At 39.3% G+C, this 17,210-nt stretch overlaps 1 protein-coding gene across 6 annotated transcripts in view; it reads left to right on the forward strand.

The window, feature by feature from the left end:
• Nucleotides 1-17,210, forward strand: part of CAST (calpastatin) — a 118,432-nt gene that overhangs the window by 43,605 nt on the left and 57,617 nt on the right. For all 6 annotated transcript variants that reach the window (XM_068535667.1, XM_068535671.1, XM_068535669.1 and 3 more), the window contains one exon: nucleotides 12,547-12,606. In XM_068535667.1, coding sequence (XP_068391768.1) covers nucleotides 12,547-12,606 — 60 coding nt within the window. The remainder of the gene's footprint in view (nucleotides 1-12,546; nucleotides 12,607-17,210) is intronic.

Here is a 17,210-nt window from a genome sequence, read left to right on the forward strand (position 1 = left end):
GTACCCCCTTGCTGAATATCTAGAGATTAACAAGGAAAGAGGCTAACTTCTTTTGGTTGTTGAGTTTGAGCCCTCCCTTGGTTTTGAGAATCTTTTTAATTATTGTGGTAATGGGTGCTGAATTATTCTCAAACAATGTTCTTGTGGTAGGCCAGGATTCCTAGCCTAGCAAATTAGAATTGTTTCCTTCTCCAGTCCTCTGACAATCATATTCGTACACCTCTTCACATGTCTCCAAAGATTGAATGTGATGAACACTGATCTACATATTTGCAATTAAAATCTTGGCAAAATACCGATTGATTTCCAGTTGAACCAGTAATAAACCATATACCATATCTTTTCTGCTTGTGTATAACTTCTCCACCTTCTCCTACTGATCAATGAACTGAAGATTTGGTTACTATTCAAAATGGAAAGACAACCAATAGGAAACAAAAGACGTTCTAGCTAGTTCTGATAATCTGAAAATAATTCTGGAAAGCTGTAGGAAAGGGGTTAGGTCCAGCAGTATGTATGTAGTTTGGAGAAGCTCTCCAGGATCTAGATAAATGAAAGAGAAACCAGCCGTTTATTAATTTGTTAAACAACTACTATGCTAAATGATTTACATAGGATTTCATTTAATCCTCTTAAGAGTTGCATATTTTGCAAATGGGTAAGTGGGTATTAGGACAATTTTTAAAATGAGAAGACTAAGGCCCAGAGAGATTAAATAACTTATCCTGGGTCACACAGATAGCAAGATTCTATTTGATTCTAACGCTCTTTTCAGTAGACCAGTCTTATAAAATCCTAGACTCAGTAGTTTATATCCAGGCAGTTTAAATAACCAAGAGAGGAATTTGTATCTAAATTCAAAAAGCACTAGAAATTAATATTGTGCCCTCTATTATTCTGCTTAATATCTTAATGCTGTTGAAATTCTCTCTGATGAACGAAATTTCCTGCTTCTGTGAAAGAGAGTATTGTACACTGATTGGAATTAGCAAATAAGAGTTTTGTTGACAGAGTTTCTTTAGATGTCTTAATAAGCAGTAGAGGAGGGATGAATTAGACATCTCTGAATACGGTGAAATTTTTAAAAAGCAGGATTAAATTACATAGCAAAAAACTCTCTTATAGTGTAGGAGTACAGTTGCTTAGACTGAAGGATAAGTAGCACTGTTCATATTTTTACATACACTTCAAATGAAGCCTATTTTAAAATCAATTCTCCTATTCTACTGAATTTTTATTTTAGGTGAAAGTGGGATGAAATGTGGTGGAAGGTATTATGATTATTTCCACTTTACAGATGAGGAAACTGAGGCACAGAGCAGTTAGGGAATTTGCTCAAGGTCATACAGCTGGTAGCAGAGCTGGAATTCAAACTCGAGTGGTCTGGCTCCACAGCCATTCTCCTAACTGCATAACATCACCTCTTTAATATTTGCAAAGATTAAGCTTGCTGTTAGTGTACATTTGTGAAGTTGTTTTTCCTATGTGGTTTCCAGAACGACGTTTTATTGCACCCCACATTTTCATTTTGGTTATTTGGAAAGCAGCTTGGAGAAGGGAACTTTGTAATAATTCCTGCCATTTAAGTCTTCTTATTAATAAGAACATGCTTCACTGAGAAGCCAGCTGCAAGAACAGTCATGTGACAGGCTTGTCTCTCAGCCGCCACACAATTGGCTGTATGCCAGTATTTCCTCATACGTGCCCTCTCAGTTTCGTTGAGACACTTTGAGTCTGTCATCCCTGTAGAGACTGAGCCTGGCAGTTGGTCTTATAACACAACGACACATAAAACTTCTCATTTCTCTCACACTCTGTTAGGTCTGTGCCTAAGGAATGAATTTGAAAGCACTATGGAAACCAAGCTGAAAGGCTCTGAGGCAACTGTTCAGCAGAGCTCAGAATTTTTTATTCTTATACAGTAATCATATCGTCAGTAACCATATATGCTTTAGATGAGCTCATAATCTTTTAGGATAAACAAGCCATGCATTTCAATCCAAAAAAAATTCATAATGTAAAATAGTGTTGCCCTTTCTCTTTAAGATAAACAACATGCGTGTGTAACTTCTCAAAGCAGTGGTCACCACAGAAGTGCTCCACCATTCTGAGACTGAGGAGAACTTTTGAGGCTGTTGATATTTGTAAAATAATACAGATCACTTTTGTTTACTGACTTATCATGTGCCAGGCCTTATAAACACACCCTCATTAAATCCTCACTACCATCTTATGAGTTAGGTGTCATCTTTATACCCATTTAACAAATAAAAAACACAAGTTTGGAAAGCTTGAGCAGCTTGCTTGAAGTTACACAACTAGAATGAGACCCCAGGTCCGTGGGGCTCCAGAGGCTAAACTCCTGTGTTTCCCTTTGAACATCTGTCATTGGGTACATTATTTAATAAGCTTTACATATTTATAGCATATCATATTAGAGTTGCAGAACAACAGAGTTCTCAAGCCTGACAGCTTACAGATGAGGAAACTGTGTTCTAGAGAGGTTAAGACTTAAGTTCAAAGAGCTTGTCATGGGCTGTCTTCCTCATTGTTCATTATATCGATTCTAATCTGCTGAAACTGCGTGACTCACAGGCTTAAGAAGATCATAGACGCACAAACCTTTTCTAGGGGAGGGGCCACAAGAGGAAAGCAGGCTGTCTTTTCTGGGTCTAACTTCTCTGCTTTGTCTTGGGCAGCCAAATTCAGACATAGCTGGAATTATTTCATGCATCAAGAAAAGCAACCAGGATCCTTAGAGGCATGGACGCAACTTAAAAAAAAAAAAAAAAAGCTGCATTTCTGCTCTTTGATGACTAATCCAGGCTACGTGGCTTGCTCTCTTCCTTGCTTACAAAATAGTCATCCCAGGGCAGAGAGGGGGAAAGGGGGAGAAGTGGAGTTCGTAAAGCAATGAAAATGAAACAATTGTTGTATAGTACTGGAAGTTCAGCTTCATGCGTTTTGTGGATTTTTTCTAAGCACTTGGGGTGGTCCTGTGTTAGACCTCATAATCAGGCACTCACAAGGTGTGGCCAAATGTTCTCAGGTCTCTCTGGCTCTTGGATTGCCATCACAGATCAACTGTGGCTACCGTCCCGGTTGCCAGGCAACATATGGATGTTTATTTTGAGGTCTGCCCACAGGGTTGCATCAGAGACCAAAGCTGCATGTGCTCTCCACTTCCCAGAGCAAGTAGAGCTCAGGCATTCTATTTTTATCTTAATATATTATTAAGATAATATATCTTAATATATTTTAATTATATTTAATTAAGATTATTAAATATATTTAAAAATATATTTTAATATATTTAAATCGATTAATGTAATATATTTAAATATATTTATATTTAAATAATATTTATTTTTATATTATTTTAACATAGTTCATGAATGTATAGCATACTCAACTGAGATAGAATCATATTCTGTTCCCCCAGGCAGTGTTCAGTTTGCCTCATTTTGCCGTGTTCTACTTCATCCAACCGGTTGTACTCTGGACTGATTATCTCTGGTACTTTCTCACCTCTAAGTCTTGCTCAAGCTGTTCTGCTCACCTGGAATGACTACTCCATCTCGGGCTCCAACTCCATGTTTTATAAAACTAAAATCTTTTATTTTACTTTTTGAAAGTAGGGGAGTTAACTTGTTATAGCAAAAAGTTCGTGGGCATTATCGTCAATGTCTGTGTTCAGATCCAAGCTCTACAACTTCTTGACTGTGAGATCTTAAATAAGTTACCTAACTTCTCTGAGCCTCAGTTTTCTCGTTTATAAAATGCAGATAATAATGATTAAGTCCTAGGATTTTATAAAGATATATTGAAATCAGATGCCCAAAGCCCCTGCCACAGTTCCTGGCATATGGAAGATTCCATAGTCCTCACCTACCTCCCCATCACACTGCAGTTAATACTAAGTAAATTGTTCCCATCTCCTCTGTGAAGTTTTTCCTAGCCGTCTTCAAACCCACACCTCAGAAATAGTCTCCCTCTTCTGATCTCTTATAACTTCATATTGTACTTAAGATCCTATCACAATTGACCTGCTCTTATATTACATACATGCTGAGATGTAAGTTGGTGCCCTAATTAGATCTGCTGGCACAAAGCCATGTTCTCCCTGAAAGAGATGGCTCAACGGCATTCATAGATGACCCATTTCATCAGAATCATGTTTTTTGTTATGATTAAATACTATACTTTGTTAGGTGACTGAGTTGCAGTTCTCTTTAGAAGCACCATTATTATGGTAAATAATTAAAGGCATTGCAAGACAAGACGGTATGTCATGGTGTGACTGCATGGCAAACAATAGACAGAGCTAAACATCTGAATATTCATCTCCTGAAGTGAATAATCCATCACCTTAAACCTGTTCTCACCGGGTCCATGAATGGTGTTTGTGAAGAACGTCAGTGCTTTCTTTAGAAAGCCCCTCATTAGCCGTCTATTGTTTGTTCCAGGTGTCTTACAGGAAGTAGCTCAGGGATTTTTTTGTGTATATGCAAAGTTATACAACTACTGGGTGATGACAATAAGGATGTAAAAGACTAGATGTTTATGTTTTCCTAATCAGTTTTCTGACCTGTGCTTTGGACAAAATTTCTGATGATTGAATACAACTCGTATAATGTTGCTTTTGAGCCATCAGATAATATTCATGTTTATTCATGTACAAATGTATACATTTATTTATTTAACACATACTTGTTAAGCAACTACTGTGCGCGATGCTTGGGTATGTGCAGCAGCTGAGACAGGCATGGTCCCTGCCCTCATGGAGTTCGGGTTTGGGTCTGTCTGACAGATCCTGTGAAGAAAGAACTTTAAAAAAACCCCATGATTTCTATTCTTTCATTTTTTGAGATGTGTTATTAAGATAAGAATCTCATTATGGTTCAGAAGCAAATTATACATTTCTCTCTTGTGCATCTAGCAGAGCTAACTTTAAAAGTTAAAAATCAGTTAACTTGGTTTTGATTTGTCAGAACTTCTTAATTAAAAAAAAATTTTTAATATTTGTTTTGTGCTTTGCCCAGATTGCCCTAATATTTGGTATGTAATTGACTCTCGCAATAGCCCTGTGGGGTGCATGGTATTTCCACATGGGAAACCAGATGCTCTTCAGGTTTTATCGACTTACCTGTGGACTCATCGCCACTAAGAAGCTATCAGACTGAACCTTTCTTCTGATTTATTAATTATATTCTTGATTCTAGCTTTTTTAAAAAAAAGAACCAAGGTATTAAAACTATACTTCATTCTTTGTTTAAATGAAACTTTAATTGACAATTAGAAAATGGAAACAAATATTGGAATCAACAGTGATTTTTGAGCTCCTCTTTGCTATTAAACACTGTGGTAGGCACTGTGGAGAACAGAAATGATCCCTGCCTCTTGATCAATTTACAGCTTCATTGATAAGACATGACATACACTTAGAAAAGACTCAGTAACCCTCAACAGCATATATGATTAAGTGTTCAAGTGAGAAGTACAAACATATGAGAGTTGAGAAGGTAATAGGAGCTAAAGCAGATTCAGGTGTTGTATCTTGAGCTAAATCTTCAAGAGGAGGGTAGGAGCTGTCTGAGCAGGGAAAGGCTTCCTCAGCCGTGGGGATGACAAGAAAGGCTTCCTCAGCGGTGGATGGGAGCATGATGGTGGTGATAACACCGACTAGCATTTGTCCAGCACTTACCACTTGCCCAGCGCTGTTGTAATGGGTTCATGTACATCAACTTATCCTTAAAACAACCCTGTAAGGTAAGAATTGTTACTATTCTCATTTTATAGGTGAGGACGCTGAGGCACAGAGAGGTTAAGTAACTTGCTCGAGGTTGCACATGAATTCAGTGCTGGCTGGAATTCCACCAGTCTTGAGTCCAGAGCCGCCTCTCACTCTCTTAACCAGTGAGTTATGCTGCCCGATTAGGTTCTCCTGAGACAGGAAGGACAGCATCCTGGGAGGTGGGGAGACATGGTGTGGGGCATAGCAAGAGACGTAGTGGAATGAGGAGATTAGGTCAAATGTGGAAAGTCTAAGGCTCAGGCAGAAGACATTGGACCTTATCTAGGACAGTGAGAAACCACTGAGAGTTTAGTATTTCATCAGAGTGGGAACATGGTATGCATTTATTTCAGGTAAATTAGGCAGCGATAGAAAGGATTGGGAGCTAGAAGTCGGGGGTGGGAGAGAACAAGGCATGGAAACTATTAGAAAGGCCTTGATGTAATCCAGGTGTGAGAGATACCTGATTAGACTAGGGAAAGTGTGGGCAGGGAAAGAAATTAGAAGGATGGAATGGTAATGAGGACTTGGAGGCAGGCTCCAAGCAATTCAGCGGCAGATGAGTTTCCCTGCATTACGTCATTTGGCCCTTACAGCAACTCCAGAGGCAGGTGGTATTACTCCCATTTTGCAGATGAGGTTGCAGGCTTCTGGGAGGATAATTAATGTGAATGAATAAGTGCTGGAGTAGGCATTTGAGCCTGCATCTGACTTTCTTGGCTTCCTCCCTTTAAGGTAAAATAATGTTGTCTGGTAATAAAGTAGGGCTGCTGATAAAGTATGGAGAACTGTTCACATAGTAAATGATGTTTCAAGTCATGGGGGGAGAGGGACTTCCCTGGTGGTGCAGTGGTTAAGGATCCACCTGCCAATGCAGGGGACACGGATTCAAGCCCTGGTCCGGGAAGATCCCACATGCCGCGGAGCAACTAAGCCTGTGCACCACAACTACTGAGCTGCAAGCCACAACTACTGAGCCCATGTGCCACAACTACTGAAGCCGGTGCGCCTAGAGCCCCTGCTCTGCAACGAGAAGCCATGGCAATGAGAAGCCCATGCACCGCAATGAAGAGTAGCCCCCGCGCACAGCAATGAAGACCCAACGCAGCCAAAAGTAAATAAATAAATAAATGTATTAAAAAAATAATAAAGTCATGGGGAGAAATCAACTCTCCGAGGATGCAGTAATATAAGAGAGAAGGCAGAGGGTTTGTGACTAAATATTAAAGAATGCAGAGAAGAATGGAGCAAGTGGAAAAGGCTTCCAGAAGGAAACAGGTCAGAGGGCTGGGGAGTGGACCTGGAGCTCCCTGTGTCACAGCAGCCCTGGGGAAGAGGATGGTCAGTGATTCAAAATGAAACTGCAGATGGATTATCAGGTGGAAAAGGGCAGCACGTACGTGGGCTGGCATTCTCAGTAACCCTCCACAAACAAAGGCAGCTGGGGTGTGTGAAGGGTGACTGGTGCCGCCGGTGGGAGGCTGTGGGAACGCTGGCAGTGAGGGGTGGGGAGAGGAAGCAAGGTATGGGGTGAGGGGCAGCCGTTGACTCATCTGCCGGGTGCACTCTGGGTGCACTTTCTGAACTGAGCTGGCGCAAGGAGGGAGATCAAAGTCAGACTGAGTGACTGGAGGGGAGGATTCCCGTGAACCAGCTGACAGTGCCTGGAAAGAAGCTGATTGTCTTCTGAGAGCCCAAGCAAGTGAAAAGACTCTGACATGGGAGACAGAGAGGTAAGGAGCCGAGGGAATGACTTTTTCATCAGCCAGATTTAATGGCAGTAGAATGGATGAGTAAGCCCTCTAGGACCGCGCCCCTTCTGAAGAAGCCCTTGGGTCCAGCCAGGACCTGTGGGCGAGCTCACAACCCTCTCCACTCACATCCAGCATCACAGGATGGTTGGGTTGGTCCTAGGTGTTGCTTCTCTTCTCGTGCAGCCTCACTAGGCATCCTGCAGAATCAAGGGAAAGCCTTGGATAGAAACCTGCCGTAAGAGTGGGGGTGAGCAGATTAGTGTACCCAACAGACAGCTCTTTTAAAGGAACCCCATGTGGTGGAGGAGACCCTTCATGCCGCAATTAGGTCATTACTTGCCTGTATATGGTACTGTAAGTGAGCGGGGATTGGCGAAGGCGGATGGATGCCCACTTAGGATTGCAGTGGTTCGGAAGTTACAATGCCAGTGCTGGCGCTAGTGAGATACACCTGAAAGGAAGGGCATGTAGGATTCGGATATTTGGGGAAGAGAAGCATCCCAACCAGTGGCACTTATGTGAAAAAAACATAAAGGGGGAGATGAGAGAGCTGTGCTCTGAGAAAGGGATGGGCTGGCTGCCTGGAGCAGATGTTCTGCGCTGGGAGATGCGGTGGGATTGGAGACCAGGGGTCTTTAAAGGCAAGAGAAAGGACTTCTGTGTGATACAGTGGGTAACAGGAGTCATCATCGCTGGCTCTACTTTAGAGGGAGGCATGTGTGTGGGAGTGACACCTGCGAAGACTAGTGTAGGCAGAACAGGTGAGAGAGCTAAAAGGCTGTAGTATGGGAGACCTTTGCAAAATATATGTGAAAAAGGAAAGCAGTTTCCATTTTTCAAGGGTCTTAAAAGCATACCATCTCCCCCTCATATCTTTAATCATTTCCTGCAGTAAACTCCAAAATTCTTATTGTAGCAAGTAAACAAATTTAAAGAGGTTTTGTTGAATAAAGCCAGAACGTAACGTGCCATACTGGATAAGTACAGGATTAAATATTAATTTTTTCTAGGCTGCAATTACTTTCTTTTATCGATATTGCTTTGTTTTAATGAGATTTGACAGCACAGTGAGATTACTTCAGGTGGGCCTACGACTGACTTAGAACCAAAACATTTCTTCGGTCACCTAGGATTTTCTTCATACCTGTTAGAGCACTTAAGTTGTAACTAAACCTGCTTGATGTCTGTTTATTGCGCTGGACTGTGAACTCTTTCAAGGCTGTGACGGTGACATTCATTGTGTATCCTCAGCCCCAGGCTCATTGCTTTTTAAACAACAATTGTTGAGTGGGTGGGTGGAAAATAATTAAAGTACTTTTTCTCTGTTCTTTGTTACTCTGATTTATGCCTTAATTTAAGATTATAAATGACTCATAATACTCTGGTTGTCAAGAGATTTGCATGGGTCATTTAAGAGGGAGAGTATAGTTATGGCCGCACTTTAGGCTGGTATACAGTCCTAATTCCATAGAGAGATTTTGGTATTTGAGCACTGATGTTGCTTTAAAACTGGCTATGCCTTGATGTTAGGACCGGCTGAGTGGTCGGTCCTGCAGCAGAGAGTCACTGGTTTAAAAGTCAGGTGGCCTAGGCTCAGCCCTGGCACAGACAGCTCGGAGGGTCCTCCCCGCCTTCTGCCTGGGTGATGCCCCCTTATCCTTCAGTCTCCACGTTAACTGTCACTTCTTCAGCATCACCTGTCCTGACTGTCCCCTGAATTAGATCTGGTTGCCTAGTCTGTGTTCTCATGGGACCCTGTGATTTTCCTTTATAGCACTTATCACAAGTAGTTACTAAAGTGGTTATTCTTTTTTTAAATTTATTTCATTGAAGTATAGTTGATTTACAAGGCTGTGTTAATTTCTGCTGTACAGTGAAGTGATTCAGTTATACATATGTATACACATTCTTTTTCATATTCTTTTCCATTATGGTTTATCACAGGATATTCAATATAGTTACCTGTGCTACACAGTAGGACCTTGTTGTTTATCCATTCTATATATAATAGTTTGCATCTGCTAATCTCCATCCCTCTCCCCCTTGGCAACCACAAATCTGTTCTCTATGTCTGTGAGTCTGTTTCCGTTTTGTAGATAATTTCATTTGTGTCATATTTTAGATTCCACATATAAGTGATATCATAAGGTATTTGTCTTTCTCTTTCTGACTTACTTCACTTAGTATGGTAATCTCTAGGTCCATCCATGTTGCTGTAAATGGCATTATTTCATTTTTTTATGGCTGAGTAATATTGCATTGTGTGTGTGTGTGTGTATACATATATATATACATACACACCACATCTTCTTTATCCTTTCTTTTGTTGATGGACATTTAGGTTTTTGTCATGTCTGGCTATTGTAAATGGTGCTGCCATGAACATAGGGGTGCATGTGTCTTTTTGAATTATAGTTTTGTCCAGATATATGCCCAGGAGTGGGATTGAAGTGGTTAGTCTATTAATGTCATCTCTGACCAGGCTGTAACTTTCACAAGGTCAGAGACAGGTCTGTTGGTTTCCCATCAGCTAACACAGTACTTGACACAAACTATGTTCTGGATAAATACTTACGGAGCCAGTGAACTGTGGTAAACTTTGATGGGTCACTTAATCTTTATAAGATACCATTCTCCTCATCTGTTTAAAACCTACATATTCAAAGTTTTTCTCTAAGGTTCTTCAAAGATTTATGGGTTAACTCTTCAAAATTCTTAAATTGTAAGTTATTCACACCTATGATTAGAAAGTCAAACCATATAGAAGATTTAACTTGAAAGTGTATATAATCCCCCAGTAGGGGTAACAAATAGTAAACTTTTCTTGTCTTTACAAATAAAATAAAAATTGAACACACTACACTTAGCCAGAGTTGAACCAGCCCATAACAGGGTGGGATTATTTTCCTCATTTCCAGCCCCCATGAAGTGGTTTTCCTATTTTAGTTTCAAAATGTTTAGTGCCTTAGTGATGGGATGAAACTTTCACGGAGGAATCTAGGCTGAGAACAAGTGTGGCCAAGGCCTTCAGCTAAGTTCACATTATAATCCGCTCCATGCTTATTTATAGGCATTCCATGGAGATTTTACTGTCCTTGGTGAGCCTTTGAAAGTCTTCTTTCTGGGATTTAAGGATCTCTTCCAGCTATTGCTTAATAAAGCAGTAAGGCAGATTGGAAAACCCAAGGCTATGTAATTTCAGGAATGTTTTAATAAACTTGGATGTTTAGAAAGTAAATGAATGTTCACCCAAAGATGTGCAGCTTAAAAAGAACCTTTGTGTGGAGTGTTTGTCTTGGGTGGTTTTAGACGGCTGAGGGAAATCACTGAAGGAGTGGGATGTAGCTAACTGGAACTTCTTGAGTTTGAATGGACGTTTGTACAACCAATCCTACTTGTGGAAAGACAGAATTATATAGATATGGGTATGTTAATCCCCACAAATTAAAAAAAATTCTCCAGGAAAAATGCATATTCACATATTTGTCCATTAATTTGATGAGGGAAATCTACTTTGGTACATCTTCCAGTTCTTTATCCCGAAGAGAATGTGAGAGAGACAGCACATGCCTGCCACAGTGACAAGGGGTGTATGTGTGTGTGTGTGTTTGTGTGTGTTTTGGGGTGCGGGGGTGCTTAAGGGTGCTCAGGAATAGTTAAGTTCATATGACTATGTTTGAAAAGTCAGTATACTAAAGCTTTGGGCTTTTATCTGTAAAATGTGGCAATTTAATTCTAAGCACCAACATGCTCTACATTAAATGAGGTCGGTGGGGAAGGTGATCGTGTTCATGGGCCATGGGTTATAGTGGGTTCACGCAGTCACCTTGAGTGTGGTGTGTCGAGGTAGGGGAGCTGGGGCACCAGCAGGGATGGGTCCATCCTGCCCGGGGACTCAGCTTCTGAAGTGGCTCAGGGCCAGGCATCAGGGAATGGGGCTCTGGGTGCTGCTGGCAGGGAGCAGCTGTTCACTGACAGCCAGTTACTTAAGAAGACAACTGGTGCCAGATGGAATTCCTGGGCTCTAAAACCTAATGGACTCAAATGTTAAGGAGGTTTAAATGAGCCTGAGTTGGAATTCGCAAAGAATGTAATTGTGAATTTAATATTAACCAGTATAATACAAGTTACTGGAGTACGTAGTTCTCAATACCATGCAAGTGTCCACATGCACATCCCCCTGCTTGGGTGATTAGATTGCAGGGGCTGACTCCACATCCCTAGGAAAGGTGTTTCTTGAATACTTCAGTTACCACTCATCACCTTTTGCCCTCCAGGGAGGAGCCTAGATGAGACAGATAATATAACAATATCCCCTTTGCAACACCATCTCCCACTTTCTCTTCCTTACATGACAATTCTAATCTACCTGAGCCTATTTCCCAGAGCTATGCCTACTCGTCTGTCTTACAATAGCTTAGGAATAATGCACTAGCAATTTAATGAACACCTACAACGTGCCAGGCATTTTACCCACATTATCGCAAATAATTACAACCCTGCAAAATAGACATTATAGGCCCCATTTTATATACTTGGAAAACTAAGACCCAAAGTCACAGAGCTAGTAATTGGCAAAGCTGGCATTTGAACAAAATTCTGTAAGTTTCAAAGTTCATGTTCTTTCTGAAAATAATACAAACAATAATTAGAATAATATTTACTGAGTACTTAATTACCAGGCAGTAATAAACTTAGAAGGTAGTTGTTACCTACGGAACAAAAATTGAGAAAGGGGAAACCAAAGATCAGAAAATTTAAGTAGCTTGCCCAAGATTATTTAGTAAGTAGCACACTCCAAATTTGAACCCATTTGATCTGGTTACAAAGGCTTTTACCCACTGGGCAATACCACATACTGAACTTTTATGGGAGTGGTGCTCTAGGTGAGGTAAAACCAAGGTAAAGAGTTAAGAGTAAGTATGGTTAAAAGGAGCTGAAGGACAAAGAAGGTTGTAGGTTAACTATAATTAAACTTCTTATTTCTTTCCTTTCTAGGTGACAACTTCCTCTGCTTCAACCAGGAAGTCTTCCAGTATGAATCCCACAGAAACCAAGGTATGGAGACTCTGCAAGGGTCAACTTGGGTGAATGCCTTTCAGTTGATTATATGGTAAAGCAAAACAAATGTGGGCTATTGACAGATGGGTTACGTGTCCTAGGAAACTTAGGCTATGGAAGTAAACGTTTTCTTCCTAATTAATGAGGGTCTTTGGAAACTCAGCTTTCCTTTCAGTATTTGCCTCCAACACCATCTATACACTTATACGTCGTTTTAGAATATCTAGAAAAGAGTAGTCAGCGAGAGTTTTATTGGTTCTAGACTTGAGTTTTTTAAATTGTAAGATAATTTCTCTAAGTACATTTCTCTGGATCTAGAAAAGAATATAAATTCTTAATTTCTTACTAAAATGGTTTTATTATCCTGGCCACTTAAAACTAAATCTAAGAATGAGAAAGGTTACACTAAGTGAACATAGAAAGAAGTGACACAGATACTGGTTATTTCAGATGCTTTCTGAAGTTTCCTTCTGAAATTTGAGTCATGTGGGGCACCATCTAATTGATAAACCTTTGTCGAGTTCTTGGGATTTGTTCTGATGATAATTTCTTGGAATTTCAGAAGAAAAAATACAATCATGTCCTCCAGTGGGATTGCCACGTGGAGTAAGCCTAGTTCTGAAGAGTTGGCTGAGCTGCCTTAAACCCTCTCCCCTATTTACCATGACTCAAACTGTGTTTCTTGGGAATGTTTTGGGATGGAAGATTAAAGAGAGAGCATTCTCAAGATGTTCTCAACTAATTCTTACGAGCTAATATTCTTTAGTGCCTTTAAGAGCTACCCCAGCTCCATTATTATCAAATTTCCCTTGTTTAAAATTACCCACATACTTTTGCTTTCTATTTTCCTTGTAACTTTACTATCCCAAGTAGGATCCTGTGCCATAATTTAGTACTGGCACCATAATTTAGTGCTACGGAGGGACCCTATGGCCTCATCTTGAACTTTTCTTTAAAGGACATTGCAAATATCTTGAAACACACTGTCCAACTCTAAGCTCTTATAAATGTCATTTAGCACTCATTTTAATTTTTAAATTTATTTTTAATTTAAAGTTATGTTTTTACTAAGTAATTTACATTTACATTAATTTCTTAATTATTCATAATACATGTTAACTGATCCGTAATTAATCTATTAGCTGTCACTACTTATTTATACCAAGCTTAATCTTAAAAAATAAAAAAAATCTGACCTTAATCTTAAAATAATCTTAAGACTGTAGTAGAAATATTTACCCCCTCCCAAAAAAAATTCTCATTGAACTTAAGAGTCCATGAAAATTAAAGTAAGGAGATAGAAAGGAGAGCCAGAAATATAGGATTTCCGTTTTATTATTTTGGTTTGCATTTGACACAATGCCTGATTATAATCCATCCCCGCTGACTCTCAGCTTGAGGACCAATGATTATTTCAAGTGTGCCCTGTTTTCCAGAGTAAGTGGCAGCAAACACTTCAGCCATTGCTAAGCATGAATCATGAGAATTCCTGGCACTCCTACGGAACTGGATGAAGAGAAGAGAGAGAGGAAAGTAGGAGAGAGAAGGAGGGAGAGACAAAAATAAGATGCACATGATGAAGTGTCACCAGTGGCTGACTCAGGACTGCTCTTTGCCTCAATTCTCTTTCCTTGGTGGATTTCAATCACACTATTCTCATTAATCATCTTATCCTCATGTGCTGCTTTTTAAATTTTTTTTTAATTTTAATTTTAAGAAATTTTTATTTTATATTGGAGTGTAGTTGATTTACAATGTTGTATTAGTTTCAGGTGTACAGCAAAGTCATTCAGTTTTACATATACATGTGTCTATTCTTTTTCAATTCTTTTCCCATTTAGGTTATTACAGAATATTGAGTAGAGTTCCCTGTGCTCTACAGTAGGTCCTTGTTGATTATCTATTTTAAACATACTAGTGTGTATATGTCAATCCCAAACTCCCAATTTATCTCTCCCCCCCACCTTTCCCCTTTAATAACCATAAGTTTGTTTTCTAAGTCTGTAAGTGTGTTTCTGTTTTGTAAATAAGTTCATTTGTATCATTCTTTTTAGATTCCGCATGTAAGTGATATCATATGATATCATCTTTCTCTGTCTGACTTACTTACTTCACTTAGTATGATAATCTCCAGGTCCATCCACATTGCCACAAATGGCATTATTTCATTCTTTTCAATGGCTGAGTAATATTCCATTGTATATATGTACCACGTCTTCTTTATCCATTCATCTGTCCACAGACATTTAGGTTGCTTCCATGTCTTGGCTATTGTAAACAGTGCTGCAGTAAACACTGGGGTGCATGTATCCCTTTGAACCATTGTTTTCTCCGGATATATGCTTAGGAGTGGGATAGCTAGATCATATGGTAGCTCTATTTTTAGTTTCTTAAGGAACCTCCATACTGTTCTCCATAGTGGTGGTACCAATTCACATTCCCACCAACAGTGTAGGAGGGTTCTCTTTTCTCCACACCCTCTCCAGCATTTATTGTTGGTAGACTTTTTGATGATGGCCATTCTGACCGGTGTGAGGTGATATCTCATTATAGTTTTCATTTGCATTTCTCTAACAATTAGCGATGTTGGGCATCTTTCGATACCCCTCTTGGCCCATCTGTATGTCTTCTTTGGAGCAATGTCTATTTAGGTCTTCTGCCCATTTTTTGATTGGGTTGTTTGTTTTTTTGATATTGAGTTGCATGAGCTGTCTGTAAATTTTGGAGATTAATCCCTTGTCGGTCACATCATTTGCAAACATTTTCTCGCATTCTGTAGGTTGCCTTTTCATTTTGTTTATGGTTTTCTTAGCGGTACAAAAGCTTTTAAGTTTAATTAGATCCCGTTTGTTTATTTTGGTTTTTACTTCCATTACTCTAGGAGACGGATCCAAAAAGGTATTGCTGTGATTTATGTCACAGTGTGTTCTGCCTATGTTTTCCTTTGAGCGTTTTATAGTATCTGGTCTTATATTTGGGTCTTTAATCCATTCTGAGTTTATTTTTGTGTATGGTGTTAGAGAATTTTCTAATTTCATTCTCTTACATTTAGCTGTCCAGTTTTCCCAGCACCATTTATTGAAGAGACTGTCTTTTCTCCATGATATAGTCTTGCCTCAGTTGTTGTAGATTAATTGACCATAGATGCGTGGGTTTATTTCTGGGCTTTCTATACTGTTCCATTGATCTATATTTCTGGTTTTGTGCTGGTACCATACTGTTTTGATGACTGTAGCTTTGCAGTATAGTCCGAAGTCAGGGAGCCTGATTCCTCCAGTTCTGTTTTCCTTTCTCAAAATTGCTTTGGATATTCGGGGTCTTTTGTGGTTTCATACAAATTTAAAAATTTTTTGTTCTAGTTCTGTGAAAAATGCCATTGGTAATTTGATAAGTTGCATTGAGTCTGTAGATTGCCTTGAGTAGTATAGTCATTTTGAAAATATTGCTTCTTCCAATCCAAGAACACGGTATATCTTCCCATTTGTTTGTGTCATCTTTGATTTCTTTCATCAGCGTCCTATAGTTTCCAGAGTACAGGTCTTTTGCCTCCTTAGGTAGGTTTATTCCTAGGTATTTTATTCTTTTGATGCGATGGTAAATGGGATTCTTTGCTTAATTTCTCTTTCTGATCTTTTGTTGTTAGTGTGTAGAAATGCAACAGATTTCTCTGTATTAATTTTGTATCATGCACTTTACCAGATTCATTGATTAGCTCTAGTAGTTTTCTGGTAGCATCTTTAGGATTTTCTATGTATAGTATCATGTCATCTGCAAACAGTGACATTTTTACTTCTTCTTTTCCAGTTTGGATTCTTTTTATTTCTTTTTTCTTATTGCCATGGCTAGGACTTCCAAAACTATGTTGAATAAAAGCAGTGACACTGGACATCCTTATCTTGTTCCTGATCTTAGAGGAAATGCTTTCAGCTCTTCACTGTTGAGTATGTTGTTAACTGTAGGTTTGTCATCTATGGGCTTTATTATGTTGTGGTATGTTCCCTCTGTGCCCACTTTCTGGAGAGTTTTTATCATAAATGGGTGTTGAATTTTGTCAAAAGCTTTTTCTGCATCTATTGAGATGATCATATGGTTTTTATTCTTTAATTTGTTGATGTAGTGTATCACACTGATTGATTTGCAGATATTGAAAAATTCTTGCATCCCTGGGATAAACCTCACTTGGTCTCGTGGTAGATGATCCTTTTAATGTATTGTTGGATTCGGTTTGCTAGTATTTTGTTGAGGATTTTTGCGTCTATGTTCATCAGTGATACTGGCCTATAATTTTCTTTTTTGGTGGTTCTTTGGTTTTGGTATCAGGTTGATGGTGGCCTCATAGAATGAGTTTGGGAGTGTTCCTTCCTCTGTGATTTTTTGGAATAGTTTCAGAAGGATAGGTGTTAACTCTTCTCTAAATGTTTGGTAGAATTCGCCTGTGAAGCCATCTGGTCCTGGACTTTTGTTTGTTGGGAGTTTTTTAATCACAGTTTCAATTTCAGTACTTGTGATTGGTCTGTTGATATATTCTATTTCTTCCTGGTTCAGTCTTGGGAGATTGTACCTCTCTAAGAATTTGTCCATTTCGTCTAGGTTGTCCATTT

This window comes from Eschrichtius robustus, chromosome 2, assembly GCF_028021215.1.
Source record: "Eschrichtius robustus isolate mEscRob2 chromosome 2, mEscRob2.pri, whole genome shotgun sequence".
Taxonomy (NCBI): domain Eukaryota; kingdom Metazoa; phylum Chordata; class Mammalia; order Artiodactyla; family Eschrichtiidae; genus Eschrichtius; species Eschrichtius robustus.